A 21,331-nucleotide genomic window follows, 5' to 3' on the forward strand; every position below is an offset into this window, starting at 1 on the left:
CCTCGGGGGAGAGGCTGCTCACGGTTACTGAAACACTGGGACCTCGCAGGACCAGAAACCCTGGTCTCTACGGAAAGTGTTTCCATGGAACAGAACTTTCCAGGGAAATCTGTACTTTACCCCAACCATTCACAAGGTGTCAGAGAGAGAGAGAGAGAGAGAGAGAGAGAGAGAGAGAGTGTGTGTGTGTGTGTGTGTGTGTGTGTGTGTGTGTGTTGGGGGGTGTCTTTTTAAATATACGAGATAAAACACATTTTTAGAAGTTCCCTTGACTAAACACTCGGGGTTCAAAGGATTTGATGTTCAGTTAGGATCTGTCCGGATCTGCACCTGCTTTGCTAACCAGCCTCACGGTCTATCACTAACTTTCCCTTAAAATACCGCACAAAAATCACATCTGTGTCACATGGACTTTGCAGTCTGGAGGTTTCTGGTTTAGAAAGGGACAGAAGGATCAGTTGCCAGAGTGTCTTCATCAACCAGGGCCGGTTCGGAAAAGCAGGTCCAGGTCAGCTTACCTCACACCACTCTACGTGCTATTAGCTCTAGGGCAAGCATTCCTCCCAGGCAGACAGCCTTGGGAAACACAGAACACTCCATTTATCCCACGCTCAGGGAGTTAGTACCAACAGTAAAGGTCCTGGGGTGCATGGGTGGCTCAATCAGTTGAGCATCTGCCTCTTGGTTTTGACTCCAGTCATGATGTCAGGGTTGTGAGAATGAGCCCTGTGTTGGGCTCTGAGCTCAGCACAGAGTCTGCTTGAGATTCTCTCTCTTCTCCCTCTAAACCTCTGCCAGCTCACTCACACTCTCTCTAAAATAATAAATCAATCTTGGCGTGGGGGGTGGGGGATAAAAACAATAAAGGTCCTGACAAGTCCTGCAACACTTACCCTGTAATAATAATACCACTATCCTTATTCACAAGCCCTTTGCCATCCCACACACTGTGTGTAGCACTTTATATGCGTCGACACATTTTACTTCACTTGAGCCTGCTTAACCCGGAATTTCCCAAACTCCTTTCTGGGAAAGCAAGTCCTCAAGCATACGTGCTTCTCTATATAGAACCTTCTGGGCCACCCTCCTACCCTGCCACAAACCCCTTTGCTGTTCCTGTTTATCCATGCCACAGGCTCAGGAAAGACAACTCCCCAGTAGGAGACCTTGTCCCAGTGCAGACCAGTGGCTGCCCGCAGAGGTGGTCCTCTTGGCACCAGCTGGCCCAACTAGGAGGGCCCAAGTGGACACCTGTTCCCAGCACAGCCACCCTGAACATAACCCCAGAAGAGATGCCTCACCCCAAGATGAACACAGAAGAATCTTTTTTGAATTCATCAAGAATCTGAAATATAAAACAAAGAGAAACACATTAAAAAAAATAAGAACATTAGATAAGGTGAGCCGCTCAATGCAAATAAATGGTTTTTTAATTAAAAAATTATAATTGGTATGAACTATAAATAGGCAAATATGAGAGAAACTCATAAACAAAAGGGAGTCGTCTTCCTCACCCTCTTTTTAGTGTTACTCCTGAGAAGCTACCAACCTCAGTAATTTGGTAGATTTCCTTCTAGAATGTGCTTGATGGACAGTCATTTAATTACATCTTCTATTACATACATGTCTCTAAACTTCCAGCTGTTCGTTCTACGTGGTCTCTATTATTCTGCAACCTCAAACAGTCTTGCCTCACTACTTTGAAAACCCCATTTTCCATAATACGTCGTACATCACGGATTTTCTGCCCTTGCATTCAGTATTACAAAGGACGACCATAAACAACATTTGTGTCCAGCTGCACAAATGTTTCCATCGGGCAGAATCCTAGACTGGGATGGGGCGCCTGGGTAGCTCAGTGGGTTGAGCTGCTGCCTTCAGCTCAGGTCACGATCTCAGGGTCCTGGGATCGAGTCCCGCATCGGGCTCTCTGCTCAGCAGGGAGCCTGCTTCCCTCTCTCTCTCTCTTCCTGCCTCTCCATCTACTTGTGATTTCTCTCTATCAAATAAATAAATAAAATCTTTAAAAAAAAAAAATCCTAGACTGGGAAGCACCTGGGCAGGTAGGGGTGTGCACATTAACCCTAATACATTCACCGCGCTGCTCTCCAAACAAGGTCCCGACCAGCACCTGCACCAGAGAACGCAAAATCCTTTCCACACCTTCACTGTTGCATTTCAAGTCTGTAAGATTTCTTTTTTTATTTTTAAGATTTTATTTATTTATTTGACAGACAGAGATCACAAGTAGGCAGAAAGGCAGGCAGAGAGAGAGAGGAGGAAGCAGGCTCCCGGCTGAGCAGAGAGCCCAACTCAATCCCAGGACCCTGAGATCATGACCTGAGCCGAAGGCAGCAGCTTAACCCACTGAGCCACCCAGGCGCCCCTCAAGTCTGTAAGATTTCTGAGCTAAGTTTTCATCTTCAAATTCAAGAGCAAGAAAGAAATACTGGACAGCCTTGTTCCTGCTCTTCACAGCCTGCTGCTCTGACCATGGATGTCGCGATGGCGAGCTCCTCTACCAGGAAGCCCGCGGTAGCCCTCCTGCCAGCTTCCACGGAGACTCCCAAACTCACGGGCCAAGCACCTTACACACGCACGTGCACATGCACGCACACGCAAACACACTCGTACTGTGTCTGCTTCTGGTTAGGTAGCAACACTTAAATGGTCTTTCATTGAGTCTGCGATTGAATAATGTTTCGGAAAAATGCGGGGCACAGGGGTGCCTGGGGGGCTCGGTCAGTTAAGGCTCAGGTCATGATCCTGGAGTCCCCAAATGGAGCCCGGGCTCAGAGTCAGGGCCCTGTGCTCAGTGGAGAGCCGGCTTCTCCCTCTCCCTCTGCCCCTCTCCCTGGCTTGTACGCATGCATGTGCTCTCCCATCAAATAAATAAATAAATAAATAAATAAATAAATCTCAAAGAAAATAAATTAGGGCACAAATGGAAATGCAGCCACTGGGATGTTACAAGCAGTTAATGATGTAAACAGCCAAACAGCCCCCGGCTCTGTCCTTCCCGGTCCTCTTGCCAAGCTGCGTGGAGTCCAGGATGACACGTGGAAAAAGCAAACTTCTAGAAAAGGTACCTCCAGGCCCCCAAGAAGCATCAGGATATCTGTGTCAGTCTCTGCACGTATGCACTTTTTTTCCCCCCCTGGAAAGATGACCTACAGCTGTAACTGACATCTCAAAGAAATAGGTCACCCAGAAAGGTTAAGAGCCACTCTTTTAGAAAAACTCAGAAGTACTTCCTTCTATTTACGTGTCATTTCCAGCATACCCATTTCTTTATTTAAAAAAAAAAAGAGAGAGAGAGAGAAAGGGCGGGACTTGTGGCAGAGCCTGCATGCTCTTTGAGATCTGGACTTACTTGCCACTCAGATCCCTAGACCAACCTAGTGTTTAAAGCCAGATCCCTTCCAAACCCAAACCCTGATACTGGTCTCCTTACACCTGGAGAAAACCCCTTCTTTTCAATGAAGCACAAAAAAAAAAGCCCCACCCCATTTCAGCCAGGTGGACAGCTTGGGACAAAGGAGGTGCCCTTCCTGCACAGATGCTTCCAGAGCCAGAAAACATGGGGAGAAACACCCCAGCTTCCCCTCTCGTATGCCTGTATCTCCATCCCAATCACCCCACTGGCTGACCCTGCTGGCAGAAGCACATGGGAATGTGTTTTGTTTTTTTTTTTTAAGTTTTTTTTTTTTTTAAGATTTTATTTATTTATTTGTCAGAGAGAGAGCGCGAGCGAAAGCGAGCACAGGCAGACAGAGTGGAAAGCAGAGTCAGAGGGAGAAGCAGGCTCCCTGCGGAGCAAGGAGCCCGATGTGGGACTCGATCCCAGGACGCTGGGATCATGACCTGAGCCGAAGGCAGCTGCTTAACCAACTGAGCCACCCAGGCGTCCCGGGAATGTGTTTTGGGGATTCGTCCCACCTGCCCCAGGGTACAGAGCAGGGCAGGAAAAGGACTGAAGCAAAAAGGCTCACCACTTGCTCAAACACAAGCAGAATTCAAAGATGCAACAGAACAGGGCAGGTGTGGCGGTGGGGGTCACGGGGAATGGAACGCAAAAGGAGAGAAGATTCCTGGGCCCATCCAGCAGAGCAGCCAGACACGTACCCCCTGAAGGGGAGTCTGGAGGGAGGGGAGAGGCATCAAGGGGTCTCTTCCAGAAGGGGTCTCACTCCAGAGTGACGAGCAAGACAGGCAGGTAGTTAGATGGGAGAGTCGAGCTAAGCCCTGGCCCTGCCGGGGATGCACCAACCTTCGGATGCCAAGAAATCAAAGACCCAGCCACGGACACTGTGAGTGCATAGCTGGTGAGGTGAGAAGAAAAAGGAGACAGCGCAGTGTCCCAAAGACCCGTGGCTTTGTCGGCGTGGAGGTCACTAGGGAGAGGACGAGATGAACGGCCGAGGGGTGGCAGGCCTGGACCCATGGCTGGGACAAGGTCAGGAAACGCAGTGGGGGCGAGACGGTGATGCTGATGGAGCTCCTGGAGCGGGTCCCTCCACGGGGCAGAGAAATGGGGCAGCAGTGGGATGGCGGAAACATGTCAGGGAAGGCATTCGGCAGATGCAAGAGGTTACATACAGCATGCCTTGTTGTGACCTAACAACATCTTTAGTGATCTGTGCAAGCTCCACTCCCTCCCCGCTACATTCTCAGTGTGGCCTGGTTTGCAGAGAAGGTCTTTGCAGATGTGACCAGGTGAAAGCAAGGTCCTTCTGGATTAGGGTGGGCCCTAAGGCCATGACTGGAGTCCTTATAAAGGGGGACACGTGAAGCAGGCACGGGCCAGGACAAGGCGGCCACGTGATGATGAGGCAGAAACGGGAGTGTGGGGAGCCCCCAGGAAGGCCAGCGAACAGCAGGTGCAGGGAGAGGGCAGGGGACAGACCCTCCCTGGAGACGACCGTGGGCGCTCAGCACGGCCAGCGCCGCACGGCGGGGGACAGAGGTCTGTTCTACTCTGCCACTTGCCCGGGGTCTGCTGGGACAGCTCTGAGGACTCAAGAGGGCCTGTCCTGAGCTGGTGCAGGGCAGCCACGACCTCAGTCGCCCGTCGTGCCCACCCCATCAGGAAAGCAATAAAACAAACCCCACATCAGACACACAAAAACAGACTCTGGGACGACAAGCAGGAGTTCCAAGATGACACATCTAGAACATCAAGGGGTCAGAATGTCCACCCTGGTCTACCTTGGTAGTTGTCCACTGGCCCATACAGTATGGGCAGATGTACACAGAATAAATAACGGCCTCCTAGCAATGACAGAGGAATATTCTGGACGATACAGGCACACAGTAGAGAGACAGCAATTAAGTTATTCTAGCATTACTGTGTGTAGGATGTTGCTGGCCCCGTGTGATTCCAGGTGACATCCTTGAACCCTCCGGCCGCAGCCAGGGCTCCGTGAGGTCAGAGGAAGTGTCTGTTTTATCAACCGCTGTGTCCTCCTGGCCCAAACGTGTTGAAGGAATGCCTAAAATAATGGGTAAATTAATTTTCTCTGGGGAAAACTAAAGGCTAAGAGGAAAAGTCACCTCTGACTTGATTCCCAGGAGACAAGGGAGGGGGCCGTGCCACAGGATGGGGACCACAGAAGCAAGGGCCCAGAGGTGTCGAAGTCAACCTGAGGTCAGGGAATGAGTCTCCCCATGGGGCGGTGGGCCGGGGGGCACCCTCCAGGCTGCGGCTCAGCCTACACCTTCTGCGCTTAGCAGCTCACGTGAGCCATTTGGCACCAGGAGGCCAAGGCGAAAACGACACTGACGGGAAAAGCTAACCAGAGATTCTCCACCGACTGCCGAACTGTGGATGTTTCTCCACGCCCCCCACCACCGTCCAACAGAATAATCTGCCATATTCCCTGGAATCCGCAGGCAGAATGCCATCAGCAAATGTGACTCTCGCCCCCCACTACGCTGGCACCTATGCACAACCTCCAAGAATAACTATTAATCTTTCTCCCAAATGCATAATCCTACGTATCATCATGGAAGGTTTGGGAGACTTTTTCATTTTCTTTTTACTTGTATGCGCTTCTTGCTTCTAGGTAGGAAGTATGCATTACTTGGCTTATACTTTCTTCACACATCAGCATGGAATTTCTTATGAAGGGTTCCTGGTCTGGTGGTCCAGCACAGTGAGGTAGCGAAGGACCCCCTAGGGAAACCCACGGACTCTGACCTCGATGGTCCCGTTGAAGCAGGACACGGAGCAGGAAGACCAAGGCCACCCAGGACTCTCCTGCCTCAGGAAAGGACAGGCCGTCCTGGGGGCCGGCTGTGTGTGGGACTGCTCTCCATGAGCCTTCTTCATCCTCTCAGTAAGCCTGGAGCCGGGACTGTCACCCCAGGTAACAGACAAGACGGAGTGTCTGGAAACAATGCTGCTATCGGCTATAGTTAACACTGAACCAAGATCAGTGCCACCTTTAAAAAAAATTACAGCCAGGGGCGCCTGGGTGGCTCAGTGGTTTGGGCTGCTGCTTTCGGCTCGGGTCATGATCTCAGGGTCCTGGGATCGAGCCCCACATCGGGCTCTCTGCTCCGCAGGAAGCCTGCTTCCCTCTCTCTCTCTCTCTCTCTCTCTCTCTCTCTGCCTGCCTCTCTGCCTACTTGTGATCTCTGTCTGTCAAATAAATAAATAAAATCTTTAAAAAAAAAAAAAATTACAGCCATTTTCTCCTTTAACAGGCAAACGAGCAAGAGAAGACGCCTACATTCGGAGCCCAGGGGGGTGGCGATGGACGGCAGAAGGCTGTGTGTGCTTGTCTGCTGGTACCCTGCAGGGCTGGGGAGGCCCTTGCTCTTGGAATCACACTGGACACCATTTGGGAACTGATGAGTATTTGGAAGATGCTGGAGAGCAACTCTGAATCTTGGGTTTATGGGAGCCCTTGCTAGACAGACTTCTCAGACGGCTCCAGGATGTCCTCCTCCTGGCACCCACAGCCCTGCATGGTCCCTGCCACGTGCAAAAGTAACGGGACGTGCGTGATTATACGTCTATGACTACGAGACGAGCACCTGTCTTGCCGCCTTTGAGGAAGCCAGCACCCATGCAGGGCAGCCTCATCTATGAGGGAGTTTGGGCAGCGTCTAGGAGCTGTGGGTGGCCTCTGACCAGCAAGGCACTGAACCCTCAGTCCTACAAGCTACAGGGAGCTCACTGCTCTACATCCTCCTGGGCTTGGAAGCAGTTCTCCCACTCGAGCCGCAGAGGAGACCACAGCCTCGGGCTGAAAATGGGAGAGCCCCCAAAGCAGAGAATACAGCAAAGGCATGCTAGAATGCCCACGCCCCGGAAACGGAAAGAACAAGGTGCATCAAGGGGATTCTGCTAGGCAGCTACTGCAGAACCGTAAAGCATTTCCAGAGGAATCTCCCGGAGGATCCGGAGAACAGATGGTACAGAAGGCCAAGGGGTAAAAACAGTAACTGACCACCGCATCCCACGGCGGTGAAACTCAAGTCCTGGACCAAGAGCAAGAAGGAAATCAGTCAGCCGTCCTCACTGCTGATCAGAGCCTGCGGGTGGCTGATGCCCAGAGCGACTAAGCCAGGGGCCTTCACACGTTTGGGAAGGTAGCAGAGCAGGAGTTAGGAAGCTGGGTACTCAAGCTCTTATGAGAGAACTGATACCAGCCGGATTTGCCTCAAAATCCCATGGGCAGAGGGAACTGGGTTAAGAGCAAGATGAAACAGAAGGGCCCTGAGCTGATTGCTGCTGAAGCCGGGGGTTGTCAATCACCATAAACAGTCCTGTCTCCCCAAAGGAGCCTAAGAAATCAGGCTGAGCTTCTAAGAGCACACAGCTGTTGTTTCCCTGGGCTCCGAGCTCAGGAAGCAAATGATATGCTGACCCTAGGGGAGGGGCGTTTACCTACAGGAGCCAAGCTAAGGTTTCTCAAGGTGGCCCCTACCTATAGAGCCTGGGGCTTTGTTGTTCCAATTCCAAGTCAGTTCTGCCCTCTGGTGCAGGAAATTCAAAGTCTTTGGGGCCTGGTAGGCAGCAGAAATCAGTTGAGAGAGCTGGGTGGGGGGGGGGGGGGGCGCGGGAGGGAGCTGGGGCAAACCAGAGAAGGCTTGCTTCCTTCCTACCCAGATGTCTGCACCGGGAACTCAGAACCTATACAGAGCCACGTGTCAGTGTTTTTTCAAAAGCAGCAGAAAATCTAGATCTTAATATGGAATCTCTGAAGTTTTAAATGTAGGCCATTCATTTTAAAAACATTTAAAGCATTAGGTCAAGTGCCATTGAACGCAGGCTCAACAGAAGCGACCTTGGTTGCAGATGTCTTCCCCCCAAACTGGGCAACCTAAGTTACCCCCCAGAGAATTGAGGGATTCTACAGAAATCTGACTCAAATTTCTCCCCCCCTCCCCCTTCCCAAACACACCCACATTAGCCTTAAAAATAACCGTCAACGAAAGTGCAGGTTGAAATAGGTCTTAGGTGGAATTTTATCACAGTAGAAACACACCACCCCGGGCTAATCTGGGCGGGCAGCTGCATTAGCTTCTGTGCAAACCTCATTCTCAAGCTTTGCCTGCCATCTGTCTGAGACAGCATCCTGAAATTTCAAGGCAACCGATTATAAAAACTGTTATTTGCCAACTACTTATCTGGAGTGAATCGAGCTTTTCTCAACCCTGGTCAATTGCATAAGACAGCAGTTGTCATTATTCTGGTTTTCCCTTGTGCATTGTCACCAACCATTGTCACTGTTCTCCAGAACTGATCATCAATAACACTTACAGGTTTTAACCTAAAAAACATGTTTTGACCAGCTATTAAGGCCGTTTTTTTAAGTTCGTTTGCATATAAAAAAAGGGAGGAAGGTTACGTAATTTAATAAAGTTTTATAACCAATGACCCGATTTCATACCTTCATTTTACAGAGGCGGCTGAGTGAAGCGGGGGAAAGATGACTTTCCCTAAAATCACCTGTGGTGGGTCAAGGTCAAGCTGGGGCTGCAATCCAGGTCTTTGAATCCCCAAAGCCTACAGAGTCTTTCTACTCTATCTGGCAAACCAAGAACTAATGTGTGAAAATGCACACAATGCAGAGGAACGTTTTACTCTACAAAATAATATAATAATAATATAAATAATAATAATATAAAATAATATATTTTTCCCCAATCTAGGCAGGCTGGAAATGCTACTTCCATGTCTTGGTCTCAGATGATAACAATAAGCGTCTTCTAGCAATGGTGGTTTTTGTGGTTTTGTTTTTGGTTTTTTGTTTTTTTTTTTAAAGATTTTGTTTATGTATTTGACAGGCAGAGATCACAAGTTGGCAGAGAGAGAGGAGGAAACAGGCTCTCCGCTGAGCAGGGAGCCCGACCCGGGGCCCAATCCCAGGACCACGGGATCATAACCTGAGCCAAAGGCAGTGGCTTTAACCCACTGAGCCACTCAGGCGCCCCCCCCCTTTTTTTTTCCCAAAGCAGGCACTGTGCCCTATGTGGGGATTGAACTCACCATCCTAAGGTCAAGATTGTGCTCTATCAACTGAGCCAGCCACGCACCCCTCCCCCCTTTTAGTGACTTTCAGATGCTCATCATTTAAAAATGCCTACGCTCTTGGGGCGCCTGGGTAGCTCAGTGGGTTAAAGCCTCTGCCTTTAGCTCGGGTCATGATCTCAGCGTCCTGAGATGGAGCCCCGTGTCGGCCTCTCTGCTCCACAGGGAGCCTGCTTCCTCCTCTCTCTCTGCCTGCCTCTCTGCCTGCTTGTGAGCTCTCTCTGTGTCAAATAAATGAATAAAATCTTAAAAAAAAAAAAAAAGCCTGCACTCTTGACCTTCCCGTCCCAAGCCCTCATTCAGTCCTCCCTAGAGCCCAGGGCGGGCAAGAATCCCTGCCCCCGATCGCACAGACGAGTAGACGGAGGCTGAGAGTAGCGGGGGGCCGGCCCTAGATCACACAGCTAGCTGGAGAAACCGGAACTCTGGCTCCGAGCCCCAGGTCCTCTCTGCTCTGAACCCACCTCTGCCACCTGCAAAGCCCTTTTCCAACAGCAGTGGCTCCCGTCTGTGGGGTGAACACCGCCCACCAGCAAGGTCTACAGATACTTCACCGAACGCCAGTTTTTAAGCTTTACACCTTACAGGACTTTTTTTTTTTTTTTAATCGCAAAAGTAATATGCTCTTTTGAATGAGTCAAAGAAAATGGAGGTGTGCAAAGAAAAAATGCAATCATCTCTCCTGCCCATCTGCCCAAACCCCTTCAAAACACAGACAAAACCAACATTAGAGGTGAAGTGTGTGTCCTTCCGTACTTCTTCCTTTTTTCATAAAAACACACAGAGACATGTGGAGGATTATGATAACCGTTTTCGGTTTTCATCAGACCTAGTTCCTCGCATGAATCGGCTGCTGGCTTTGCTCACCAAGTATCACGAACATCCCCCCAGATCAACAAGCACACAGACTCGGGCTTCTTCATCAGCCGCATAATGTTCTGTGGGATGGACGGGACCGTAATTTACTCCACTATTTCTCTACTGAGAGGCAGGCAGATGGCTCCCAGGTATTTTGCCAGCATGAGTAATGCTGCAATAAACAATCTGGTAATAAATTCCTAGGTCCCCGTGCCCTCATTCCTCTCAAACAGAGTCCCCAAAATGCCACTGTCAGGTCAAAAATGTATGCACATCTTAATTTAATTTTAAAATGGCATATTATCTTCATAAAAAAATCCTCATACATAATGAATAAAAGCATAAAAGGAAGGAACACACGCATAATCCGTCCACCTAGAGATGATCTGCCTTAATAATTTGATAAATCTCCTTCTACAATGAGATCAAGCAGCTGAGTTAACGGAACTTTTTTTACTTTAATAGGCTGCGATTAAATTCCAGACTTCTCCCGTTCCCCACAGGAGGGTACGAGAGAGCCGTCACCCCCCCCCCCCCCATTTCCCCATAGCTCTCTCAGGTGTCTACAATTTAACAGAAGCAAACAGAATGTCCTGGTCATTTCCACTGTGTCTTTCCTCGGCGAGAAGGGACACTGAGCCCTTCTCCTGGGTTTCTTCGGAACATGCCGGACTTTGAAACAGAGGGGAAACAAAAACATCACTTGATCATTTGCTCAGGAACTATCTTACCGACTTTTGCTGCTCAAACATAAGTTTTTTATAGAACAGGTGGAACTGCTCAAAGCTGAGTTCATCTTTGTGTGCACCAATTTCCTGTAAATTTAAAAAAAAAAAAGTGACCATGTGATCTCTGAAAGTCCCCTACAAGAATGCCACCGTGCTGTGACCAGGCAGAACCGCTGACCTACAGCACTGGTTACACGCAAAGTCACCTTCTTCTGAACCCAAACTGTCCACGGGTTTCCTCATTTATCTGCCTGGAGAACATACCCACCAGGGGCCCCATCAGGTAAGATCCTGACCTTGACCCCCATCATGGAAGAGACGTGGCCAGAATTTCAAAAGCGGGAATTTACAACTCCTCGCTCTGGGGGCAGAAGACATTTCCAAATCCAGACCTAGTCTAGGGTCATTCTAAAAGCATGGGAAGACCAACCAAGCCTTTGGAGTGGGACAGAGCTCAACTCTAGTCAACGCTTATCCCCTGCATTGCTTAATGGCTTTGGGTAATTTACCCGATCTGTTTTGACCCTCAGTTTCTTCATCTGTAAAATGGGAAAACCACCACCACCCTCCCTAGAACTTCCCCAAAACCAAACCAGTAACATCTACGTATCACCAGCTCAGGAAAGCCTTGATCAAGAACAAGATTCCAACGATGCGACTTTGAATGGCAAAGTCTCTCTCTGTCTCCATTTCTGCCTTCTCACAGTAGTAAGAACATTCTAGGCAGGTCAAAAGATGGCCTGATAGCCACAAAATGGGTTAACTCATCCGTCAGCTCACTGGCGCAAAACTGAATGTGCTTTCTTGGCTAAGGAAGCCTGTGACTGGGCTTGCCACTGGCAAGGCCACGTTGAGTCTACAACTCGAGCTAGAGAGACAGAGAGGGTCACTGGGCTCCTTGAACGGAGTCGGGCTCTCTCTAAGCACTGGTCGGGGGGCCTACACATCAAATCCATCCTTACCCGTTCAGGAAGGTCCCACCTGCCCTATCCTGTGTCATCACTCACGGAGAGACTTAACCTGCCACCGATCTACCAAGAGCCTAATTCACCAGACCATAACCAGACTAAATGATGGATGAGGGCAGGCCAGGGAAGAGCCAACTCAGACAACTACGTTATGAGGACTTGGAGACAAAACGCCACACCCCTGACAGCCTACATAAGGAACCTTTCATAACATTTTCCAGAAGAAACACATTCGTTGGTGTTACTTGAAGGAAAGTAGGCTGTGGGACGATGAGGCAAGAGACAGGCTATACTGGGGGGAGCAAGGCAGACAGCCCAGCAAACACCGTCTGTGGAGGACGTCCTCGGCTAGGATTGCGAACAGGGTCCTACGACCTTCACGTGGTCTCTCTGTCTGGACTGGGACAGATGCCACTGGAGGTAAGGTTCCTCCTGGCCACCATTCGATGGGGCTCAAAGGCTAAGGGACCCCAAGTTCACAAAATTGCCAGGCCAGCCAAGCTAGGGAACTTACCACAAACTTGTCTTTGAGGAACTTGGCACTGCTCACTTTGAAGTTGACCAGGGGTAAGATGGTCTTCAACTCTCGGAGGCTGATGCTGCAAAAAAAGAGAGACCCCAGCTCTATTCACCTCAAGGGGCTTCAACGGTGGAGGGTGTGGCTGTTCCCACCCCCACCCCCCCCGCCATCTGGAGCCCGCTGTGAGCCAAGGGACTGGAAACATCGAGGTGGGTCTGGAAGCTCAAGGCTGGTCTCCACCCTTCAGGGATGGCACGGACTCAGGTCACATAAGAGATTCAAGGCGTGAGCAGAACATGGTGCCAGGAGACCAGATAGCCTTTGTAGATATGAAAGATCCCAGGGGTTCAGACAAAGATGGGGGGTCAATGAAGGTCAGAGGGCAAGGGGGCAGGAGCCAGCCTCATGCGAGCACCTACTACGTGCCAGGCCGCCCTGCGTGTCGTCTGGGCAATGATGGTCCCTAACCCCTCCCTACATCTGACCCCCCACCAGGAAGCATTACCCACCCTCGGGGTTCAGAACAGGCAACAGGGGAGGGGTTTGGGAGGGACACGCTGCTCGAGGTCAGAGCTCGGTGACAGCAGAACCCAGGTTTGAATCAGATCCCAAAAGGTAGAGTCATGTGCACCACATCACAGAAGCCTTCACGCGTGATTTCACTTGGACCAGGTGGCAAGTTCGTCACGGAGGAGAGAAGGGGAGAGCACATTCGGGGCGGAAGGAATGCCCGGACCAGCACTGGTTAACGGCAGTGGCTGCAACCGCCGGGCACCGCTCTGGGGCCTGGACGGACAGACGGACACTACTCCCTCCACGCTCTAACGCCCTGACGGTGGGGACCGTCACCGCCTCCACGTTTTGGGTGAGGACACGGGCTCAGAGAGGTTCCGGGCGGGGAGGTAGAAGGGGTGGCCTGCAGGGCAGTCTGCCTGTAATCACCGTATTTCCCCACCTCTCTGGGGACAGCACGAACAGGGGGTTGGGATAGGGGGGAGCGTGGGGGCTCAAGTGCACGGCATGCAGACCCTGCGGCCGCAGAGCCGAGTGTCCGCTAGGGCGAGAGAGGGCAGCCTGGGGGTGTCGTTGGTGTGGTCAGAGAAGACCGTCTGTGTTCTGGAGACTGGACAGGGCTGTGCGTGGCCAAGGAAGGAAGCCTGCCCAGGATGTGGGCAGAAAATGGCCCAGTTTCCCCAACGTTGTCAACTCGGCCTCTGCCGGTACATCCGGAAAGCATGTTACCCTCAGCAGCTTCCCCTGCAGACAACTAAGGGGGACTCCCCGCCGTCCCAATGTCCCCACCTCCAGCCTCTGTAGTCTAAAAGCCCCCCTCCCATCAGACCCCCTTACCTGCAAGAGGCTGCCCTAGCCCCATTGCCACGGGGCCAGCACCAAGGGCTTTCCCAAAAACATTGGGGTGGGGCTGGCCTGGCAGAGAACCAAGCAGGCTGGCTGAGACCCTCTTTCTGACCCAGCCCCCGGGCTGTCCAGGAAGCGACTGGCCAGGACAAGATGAAGAGAGAGGACCAGCAGGGGCTGGTGCTCCAAGACAGGGCAAGGAGAGGATCTGGCCAAGCTGGTGGCCCTGCAGGGCTCATCCAGGACCAAGAGAGAAGTCAGAGTCTCCAGGCAAACCCAGAACCTCCAGGCACAAATAGGGTCAAGAAACCTCCCGACCTCCAGGTACAAAGACAGGGACACTAGGAGTCAGTGGGGCAGACGTCAGATCTGGGGGCACTGGGCTCTAAGCTACAGGGCACCCAAATCAACCTGCTCCAAAAGCCCCACCTTGGAGCAGAGCAGTGGAGCACCCCAGTAAAGGTGGGGGCCACAGAGCTTCCTTGGGCTCCTAGGCCGGGACCTTGCCACTGCGCCCCCCTCTCTGGGCCTGCGGGTCTGTGCTGCACCGCCTGACCCTGAACCACGACAGGCTGGAGGGGAAGAATCCAGCAGCCCCTGACTTCATCCCCTCCCCGTTTGGAGCAAGGTCACATCCAGCATCTCAGCCCTCTCAGGACGTCGACGGAGGACAGCTCTGCAGGCCGTGGCTGTGACCGAGGCAGCTTAATTCTGGCTACTACGCAGAGGCACCTCTGCCCCACGTCCTTCCCAGTAAGCTTCCTGCACGCTAATGCCCATCTCAAAGTCTGCTTCCTGCCCACTCAGTCCGTGACTGTGGGTTAGGACCAGGCCATTTCCTCTGGAGAGGGAAGCCAAGAAATGGTCCCCGCCACAGGCCACAAAGAGCACCGCCCCGCTTCCATGGCAGGCATCACTCCACGATCGTGGCACCTGCCTCTGTTGGCCGTGCCAGGTCCCAGCTCCTGGGGCACGGTACCCTTACAGCCTTTACCATGATGCCCCCAGGAAACCTGCCTGCCTCCTGGAGGCTGGACCGACACCTCCACCACCCCTGGCTTCATGAGCGTTAAGGACAGCACAGCGCTCCGCATAAGCCAGGAACCGCCCAAGCACTTTCACGAACTCACCCACCGAGACCTCACACCAACCCAGGGAGGCAGCAACTGCTGGCTCGCTCATACAGCCTAGAAAACTAAGGTGCCGAGAAATTAAGTCATTTACCCAAACTCACACAACCAGTAATGGTTAAAGCGGAGATTTGAGCCTCACCACGGCCCCAAAGAACTTTCTATGATGATGGAAATGTTCTAGAACTGGGCTGTCCGATGCAGTAGCCACCAACCACATGCGGCAACTGAGCATTGGAAATGTGGCTAACATGACCCAGGAACTAAATTTTTTAATTTTATTTGATTTTCATTAATTTAAATAGCCACCTATAGGTAGTGGCCACCATATTGGACAGAGCAGCTCTAGAGGCTGGCTTCTAGAAGAATCCCGGGGTGGGGGGGTGGGCACCAACATCCAAGGCACCAGCATCTGCTGGGAATTTGTTAGAAATGCAAAACTCTTGAGCCCCAGGCTAGACCTAGTGAAGCAGCGTCTTTGTGGGGGGGGGGGGGCTGCTCCAACCTGAGGCCAAAGCCCACCCCCCCAAGCCCAATGTGCTGGGGCCACACTATCACCTTCATTCCTGCTGAAGGAGGGACCTGGACATACATCCTTGTCTCCCACCTGCAAGCCCTGCCCCTTCTGCCTCCTGAAACCCAAAACAGTCTTCCCTCTACCCCTGCCAGGCTGAAGAAAACCGGGCAGACCACCTTCGGCAGATGCAAATTCCATGTTCTATGCCCGGGGCAAAAGGCAAAGAAATGTGCACAGGAGACCCCCTGCTCTCAGGCCTGGAGGCTCCTGCCCCCTCCGCAGGACTCGGCCACTGAGAGCCTCCCACCAGGGAACACAGTTCCAGGGATCCTCACGGAAGGTTTCGGGGGCTTTCTCAAGGAGTATTTTGATCACAAAAATGTTCACCTTTTGCCCCAACCTCAGAACCTAATTCCCAGATAAGAGACAACTCAACCATAAAGCCTCAAAGATTGGGGTGGGTTGGGGGTTCTCCTCTAAAAATCGAGCCAAGAGTTACCGTTAAAGCATCGACACCTTCGATTTAGTCTCCCCAGGCCTGGAAATGTCACAAGGAAAGCTTTCCCAAGCTAGAATGTTCCATTTGCTCAATGTTATGTCTAGGAATGAAAGGGAGAACTTTCCAACAAACACTAGGAAGACCAAACCAGCGAGACCCCCGACCTCAAGGAGCCTCTGCCAACGTGAGCGGCAACAGGAAGCTAAGACTCAAGGAAAGCAGAGCCTGTCTGCCCAGTGTGGGGTGGGGAGTCATGGCACAAGGCCAAGAATGCTGCAGTGACCCCTAAAACTCTTCTCCTGAGGGTGCTGTCCTATGTTCACTTGGAACACGATTCAGTGATAATGTGACCATAAGGAAAAACTAGAACACAGATTAAATGACAAACAAAAGACAACTTCTCAAACCAAGTCTCATTCCCATTGGTGGATTTCTAACGTAGGCTCCGACATCACTTTCCTGAAGAGCTACGAGGAAGCCTAGATGTTCTTACAGTTTAACTTGACCTAAAAGTGGTCTAATCTCCCCTTTTTTAAGGTGGGCTGGATTCAGTAACTTATTCTCCAAGAATGGCGGGGCAGGGAGTGAGTTTACAAAGGAGCTATCTTCCCAATGCCACCTCGGCCAGGTGACCAAGGGTGACATCACCGCTGACAAGCCCTGGAGAACACACAGCCCTCCAGGTGAGAACAGGACGACAGGATAAGAGTTCACCTCTGTGGGGCGCCTGGGTGACTCAGTGGGTTAAGCCTCTGCCTTCGGCTCAGGTCATGATCCCAGGGTCCTGGGATCGAGACCCGCATCGGGCTCTCTGCTCAGCGGGGAGCCTGCTTCCCTTCCTCTCTCTCTGCCTGCCTCTCTGCCTACTTGTGGATCTCTGTCTGTCAAATGAATAAATAAATTAACAAAAATAGTTCACCTCTGCGATATTCGTCCCAAACACCCACGACCTCAGCCTCCCCATCACTCCTGTCTCGTCATGACAAAAATGTCCCACCAAAACCAACTAAGGGAGATGCTAGGAGATACCTGGACGTATACCTCAAATCTGTCAAGGTCATCAGGAAAGATGGAGAAATGGTCCTGACCCAAAGGAGACGAAGCGGCAAAACAAAGCGGTGTAATGGGGGGACCCGGGGTCAGATCTGGAACCAGGAAGAGCACTTCGGTGGGGAAACAGTGAGCTCCAAATGCCATCCAGGGCTCTCCTCAGAGTCCTGTGCTGATGCTGGTTCCTCCGCTTCCACAAACACGACTTGGCAGTGCACGAGGGGAGCCTGAGAGAGACCCGGGCACAGGGGTATTTGGGGAGTTCCTACGGTATCTTTGCAACCTCTCTCTAAATGTGAAGTTATCCCCAAATGTACCTTTTTTACGATTTTGAGAGAGAGAGCACACACGCGTGCACATGCACAAGTGGGGGAGGGGCAGAGAGCGAGGGAGAAGCCGGCTCCCCGCTGAGCAGGGAGCCCGATGCAATGAAGTAAAATGAACGAGTGAAACAACGAAGCTGAAGGGGGACATCTACTGAAACAAAGTGTCGCTGGGGTTAAAGGTGCTTATCATTTCATATCACCTTTACAGATTCTAGTGCTCAGAACTTATAAAGTTTTCTATAATGCACATGAATTACTTTTATATTTTAAAAAAATCCACGTATGCTTTCATAATGTTAAAGAAAAGCATCATAAAAACTAGAAAGAATGAGAAACAAAAGGTCCTGTGGTTCCTACCAGGGTCAGCCCTTGAAAGCTGAAGGACGACAAAACCGCGAGGTGGAAGTTTTAAATGTGCAAAGGAGAACCTGAACGGACATTTTGCAAGATGAGACAGACAGTAACAAGCACATGAGAAAAGGTTCAACATCCTTGGCCATGAGGAAGAGGCAAAACAAAATCAAAATGAGCTATTCCTTCACTCCCATGAAGATAACTAGGTTTGAGAGAGAGAGAGTGCGCGCGGGAAGGAAGGGAGAGGGCAGGGCGGGAGGAGGGAGGAGGCAGGGGGAGGAGGGAGGGGAAACAAGCTCCTGCAGGCAAGTGGGAAGCAGGGAGCCCTGGCGCAGGGCTGGAGGGAGAGAAGGCTGCAGGCGCCCTGGAAAGCGGCCAGGCGCTCGGTGTCAGGATGGAGCCCCACTACCCCTGGTTCAGCACTTGCACCGCTGGGTCCTGCACACAAGAGCTGAAAGCGGGGCGTGCACACCCACGTTCCCAGCAACCTTCCTCACAGCAGCCACAACAGCGAAGCCATCCCAGGGCCCATCGACTGATGAACAGCTCAGCCACACGTGGGCTCCTCCTTCGGGGGATATTACGGAGCCTTCCAGAGGAGGGACATTCTGACACCTGCCCCTGGAACACGGAGGAACCGCAAAAACGTTGGCCTAAGTGAAACGAGCCGGTCACCCCAAGACCAAGATGGCCTGACTCCAGAGCCCGGAGGCAGAGCAGAGGTCATCAGGGTGGGGAAGGAGGAAACTGGGGGGGGGGGGGGGGGGGGGGTATGGGACAGAGTTTCAGCTGGGGGGGGGGGGGTGAAGGACGCTCTGAAGAGGACGGCCGTGACGGACACGTACGCTGGTACTGCATCCCATGGAGGCATATGCTGATGCTGCAATCAAACCAATTAACTAGTTTTTACTTAAAGGCTATGGCAGGGGGGTGGAGGGGAGCTAAGAGTTCTGCCTTTTACCGGCTTTCGTGAGTACTTACAAAAGAAGACAAGCAACACCCAGTCCTGACAGGTAAGCCCCCCACCCCGGAGTCCTGCCCGGCAAGCCAGACTGCTACGGACGAGTCCTCTAACTCGGCTTGGCCTCACTGTCCTCACGAAATGACCCAAGGGCGCTGAGCACCTCAGTCCACGAGCATTCCAGAAGCACGCCCCCACCCCAAGGGCACGCAACGCGCCAGCTCCTCTCAGCAAGGGACGGCTGCTACCATTCCGCGCCGAGAGATGCTGGGCCCGGAGAAGGGGGGCGCGGGCCAAGGAAAGCATGGGGAGCCGGCACCGCCGCCGCAATCTTTCGTTGGCTGCTGCCACTCCTTTGTTCTCCTTCAGGAAATGCCACCAGTGGTGGGCGACAGGAAGGGAAGGGAAACTGGCAGAGCCGAAGTCAGCTGCCCTTTCAATGGGTACCTCAGTCAGAGCTCCTTTTGCAAAACTCCCTCCCGGCCTCCCAGAACTACAGGAAAGGTGGGATTTTCCACGTGTTGATGGAGCCGCTGGGCTCTGCCCACTGGGAGGAAGGTCGGGGAGCGCGAATGGGACGCAAGTCACCGGGGCATCAAGTCCCGAAAAAGGCTTCCTCTCTGCCGAAGGTTCTGGACCGGCCGTGGGGAAGACGGGTCTCTGTAGAAGAGGTGCGGGAATCCATTCTGAGCGAGACGGCCAAAGAGGGGGTTGACCAGTCTGACAAGAGGGACAGGCAGACTTCCAAACCAGATCAGGAACTCCGCACCACCCGCGCGCGGAGAGAAGGCCCGGGGCGGCGCCGTCTGTCTTCCCTGCGCCAACCTCAACCATGAATCACCCCAAGCCACACGGAAAGGAAACACCGGAGAGGCCCCACCTAGGAGGCTGAAAGACACCAGTGTGAGTAAAATCCTCCAACGTGGGGACCTCCCCAGACCCCATCTGTCACACCGGATCGCAGCCCAGGGGATGGGCAGACAGTGAATGCCGGACAGATGGAGGGGGAGGGAGCGTGGCAGGACGGGGGGAGGGACACGGGGTGCCCTCTGGGCGGACCTGACACCATTACTGAACGTCCCCACGCTGGTGAGGACTGCTCTTCCGTCATCCCGTCCCGCGGCATACGCAGGAGAAAGCATGGCAGCTGACCCGAGTCTGACGCCACCAGTGACTGCAGGACCCTGGCCCGACACCCGGGAACCGCAGAGATGGAAAGGGACAGCCGGGGAGAGCTGGAGAGTTAGCTGGGACCTCACGTTCCGGGCTAACAGATCTTAGCAGAATCGAAGGAAGGAAAATCACATAAAATTTTTTAAGACGGTCTTACACGACCCTAAATTGATAAAATAATTTTAAGCGCCGAGCACAAGCATGGTGCGTGGCACGCCGAGTGCTCAGTAAATGGTAGGATTTACCGTTACCTTTTTTTTTTTAAAAAAAAAGATTTTATTTGAGAGACAGAGAGTGAGATAGAGAGAGAGAGCATGAGGGAGGAGAGAGGCAGAAGGAGAAGCAGACTCCTCGCTGAGCAAGGAGCCCGACGCGGGACCCGATCCCGGAACTCCAGCATCATGACCTGAACCAAAGGCAGGTATCCAGGCACCCAGGTACCTCTATCGTTACATGAATAATAACTGAATCATAACCTAAAAAACTGGGCCAGAGAACATTCAATCTCACTCATAAATACATGCCAATTGAAGCAAGTATCTGCTTTTGCCTTTCACCCATCCGATCGCCGAAGGTCTGGTGACGCAGGGTGCCGGGAAAGGCGTGCCCTCTTGCACCACAGGAGAAATACAAATGGTCAACGCCTCTCTCGGAATGTTTGACCAGAAACCCCTCACTGCTGGGATCCCTCCTGTAGGACTCGATCCTGTCTGTCTCCGCTTCACACCACTTACAACACAGGGAGACCCCGAGGTTTCCAAGCAGCAGGACTCCGGCACTCACGACACTAACAGACAGGGAGGGACTCTACGTCTATCAAGAAAAAATGATTTCTCCTGAGTGAGGAAATCACATTGCCAAGTTCAAGGTCAAACCACGTTTGTAACAAAAAGGTCCCACACAGAGGACCACCGCACGCGCTGACAGGGAAACGCTGTGAGACGCGCTGTTCGGGGAACTCGTGTCTCCCCAGGACACAGAAGGTGCTCGATGCAAGGGCTACGAGGACACGGTCCGAGCGCTCCACGGCAGAACAGCGGTCTCTGCAATGTCCACGGAATGGAGACAGCCATGTGCAGGCGGTGCCACCATCAGCCCCCAGCACGTCCAGCCAGACCGCACGAGGGCCTCTCCACACCATGGAACAGGCTGCGACTGCCGTGGATGGTTTCAAGAAGGAACATCAGAAGCCAATACGTTCTGGAGAAAACCACAGAACCACGAACGGAGCTCACCTGTTTCTTCTGGTTTGATCCACTGAATAGATCTGCTTTCTCAGCCAGCTGGGGAGAGAGTTGAGACAGACAGACAGACAAAGACAGACAGCACCGGAGAGAGAGTTAG

General features: G+C 52.3%; 1 protein-coding gene across 1 annotated transcript in view; it reads right to left on the bottom strand.

Moving 5' to 3' along the window:
* PLCG2 (phospholipase C gamma 2) overlaps positions 1-21,331 on the bottom strand; it is a 147,159-nt gene that overhangs the window by 72,506 nt on the left and 53,322 nt on the right. Inside the window, exons 5-8 of the mRNA XM_059153472.1 lie at positions 21,223-21,270; positions 12,613-12,697; positions 11,134-11,217; positions 1,302-1,345 (exon numbers count right to left, since the gene is read on the bottom strand). Of these exons, the coding sequence (XP_059009455.1) occupies positions 1,302-1,345; positions 11,134-11,217; positions 12,613-12,697; positions 21,223-21,270 (261 nt within the window). The remainder of the gene's footprint in view (positions 1-1,301; positions 1,346-11,133; positions 11,218-12,612; positions 12,698-21,222; positions 21,271-21,331) is intronic.

This window comes from Mustela lutreola, chromosome 16 (genome assembly GCF_030435805.1).
Source record: "Mustela lutreola isolate mMusLut2 chromosome 16, mMusLut2.pri, whole genome shotgun sequence".
NCBI classification, from domain to species: domain Eukaryota; kingdom Metazoa; phylum Chordata; class Mammalia; order Carnivora; family Mustelidae; genus Mustela; species Mustela lutreola.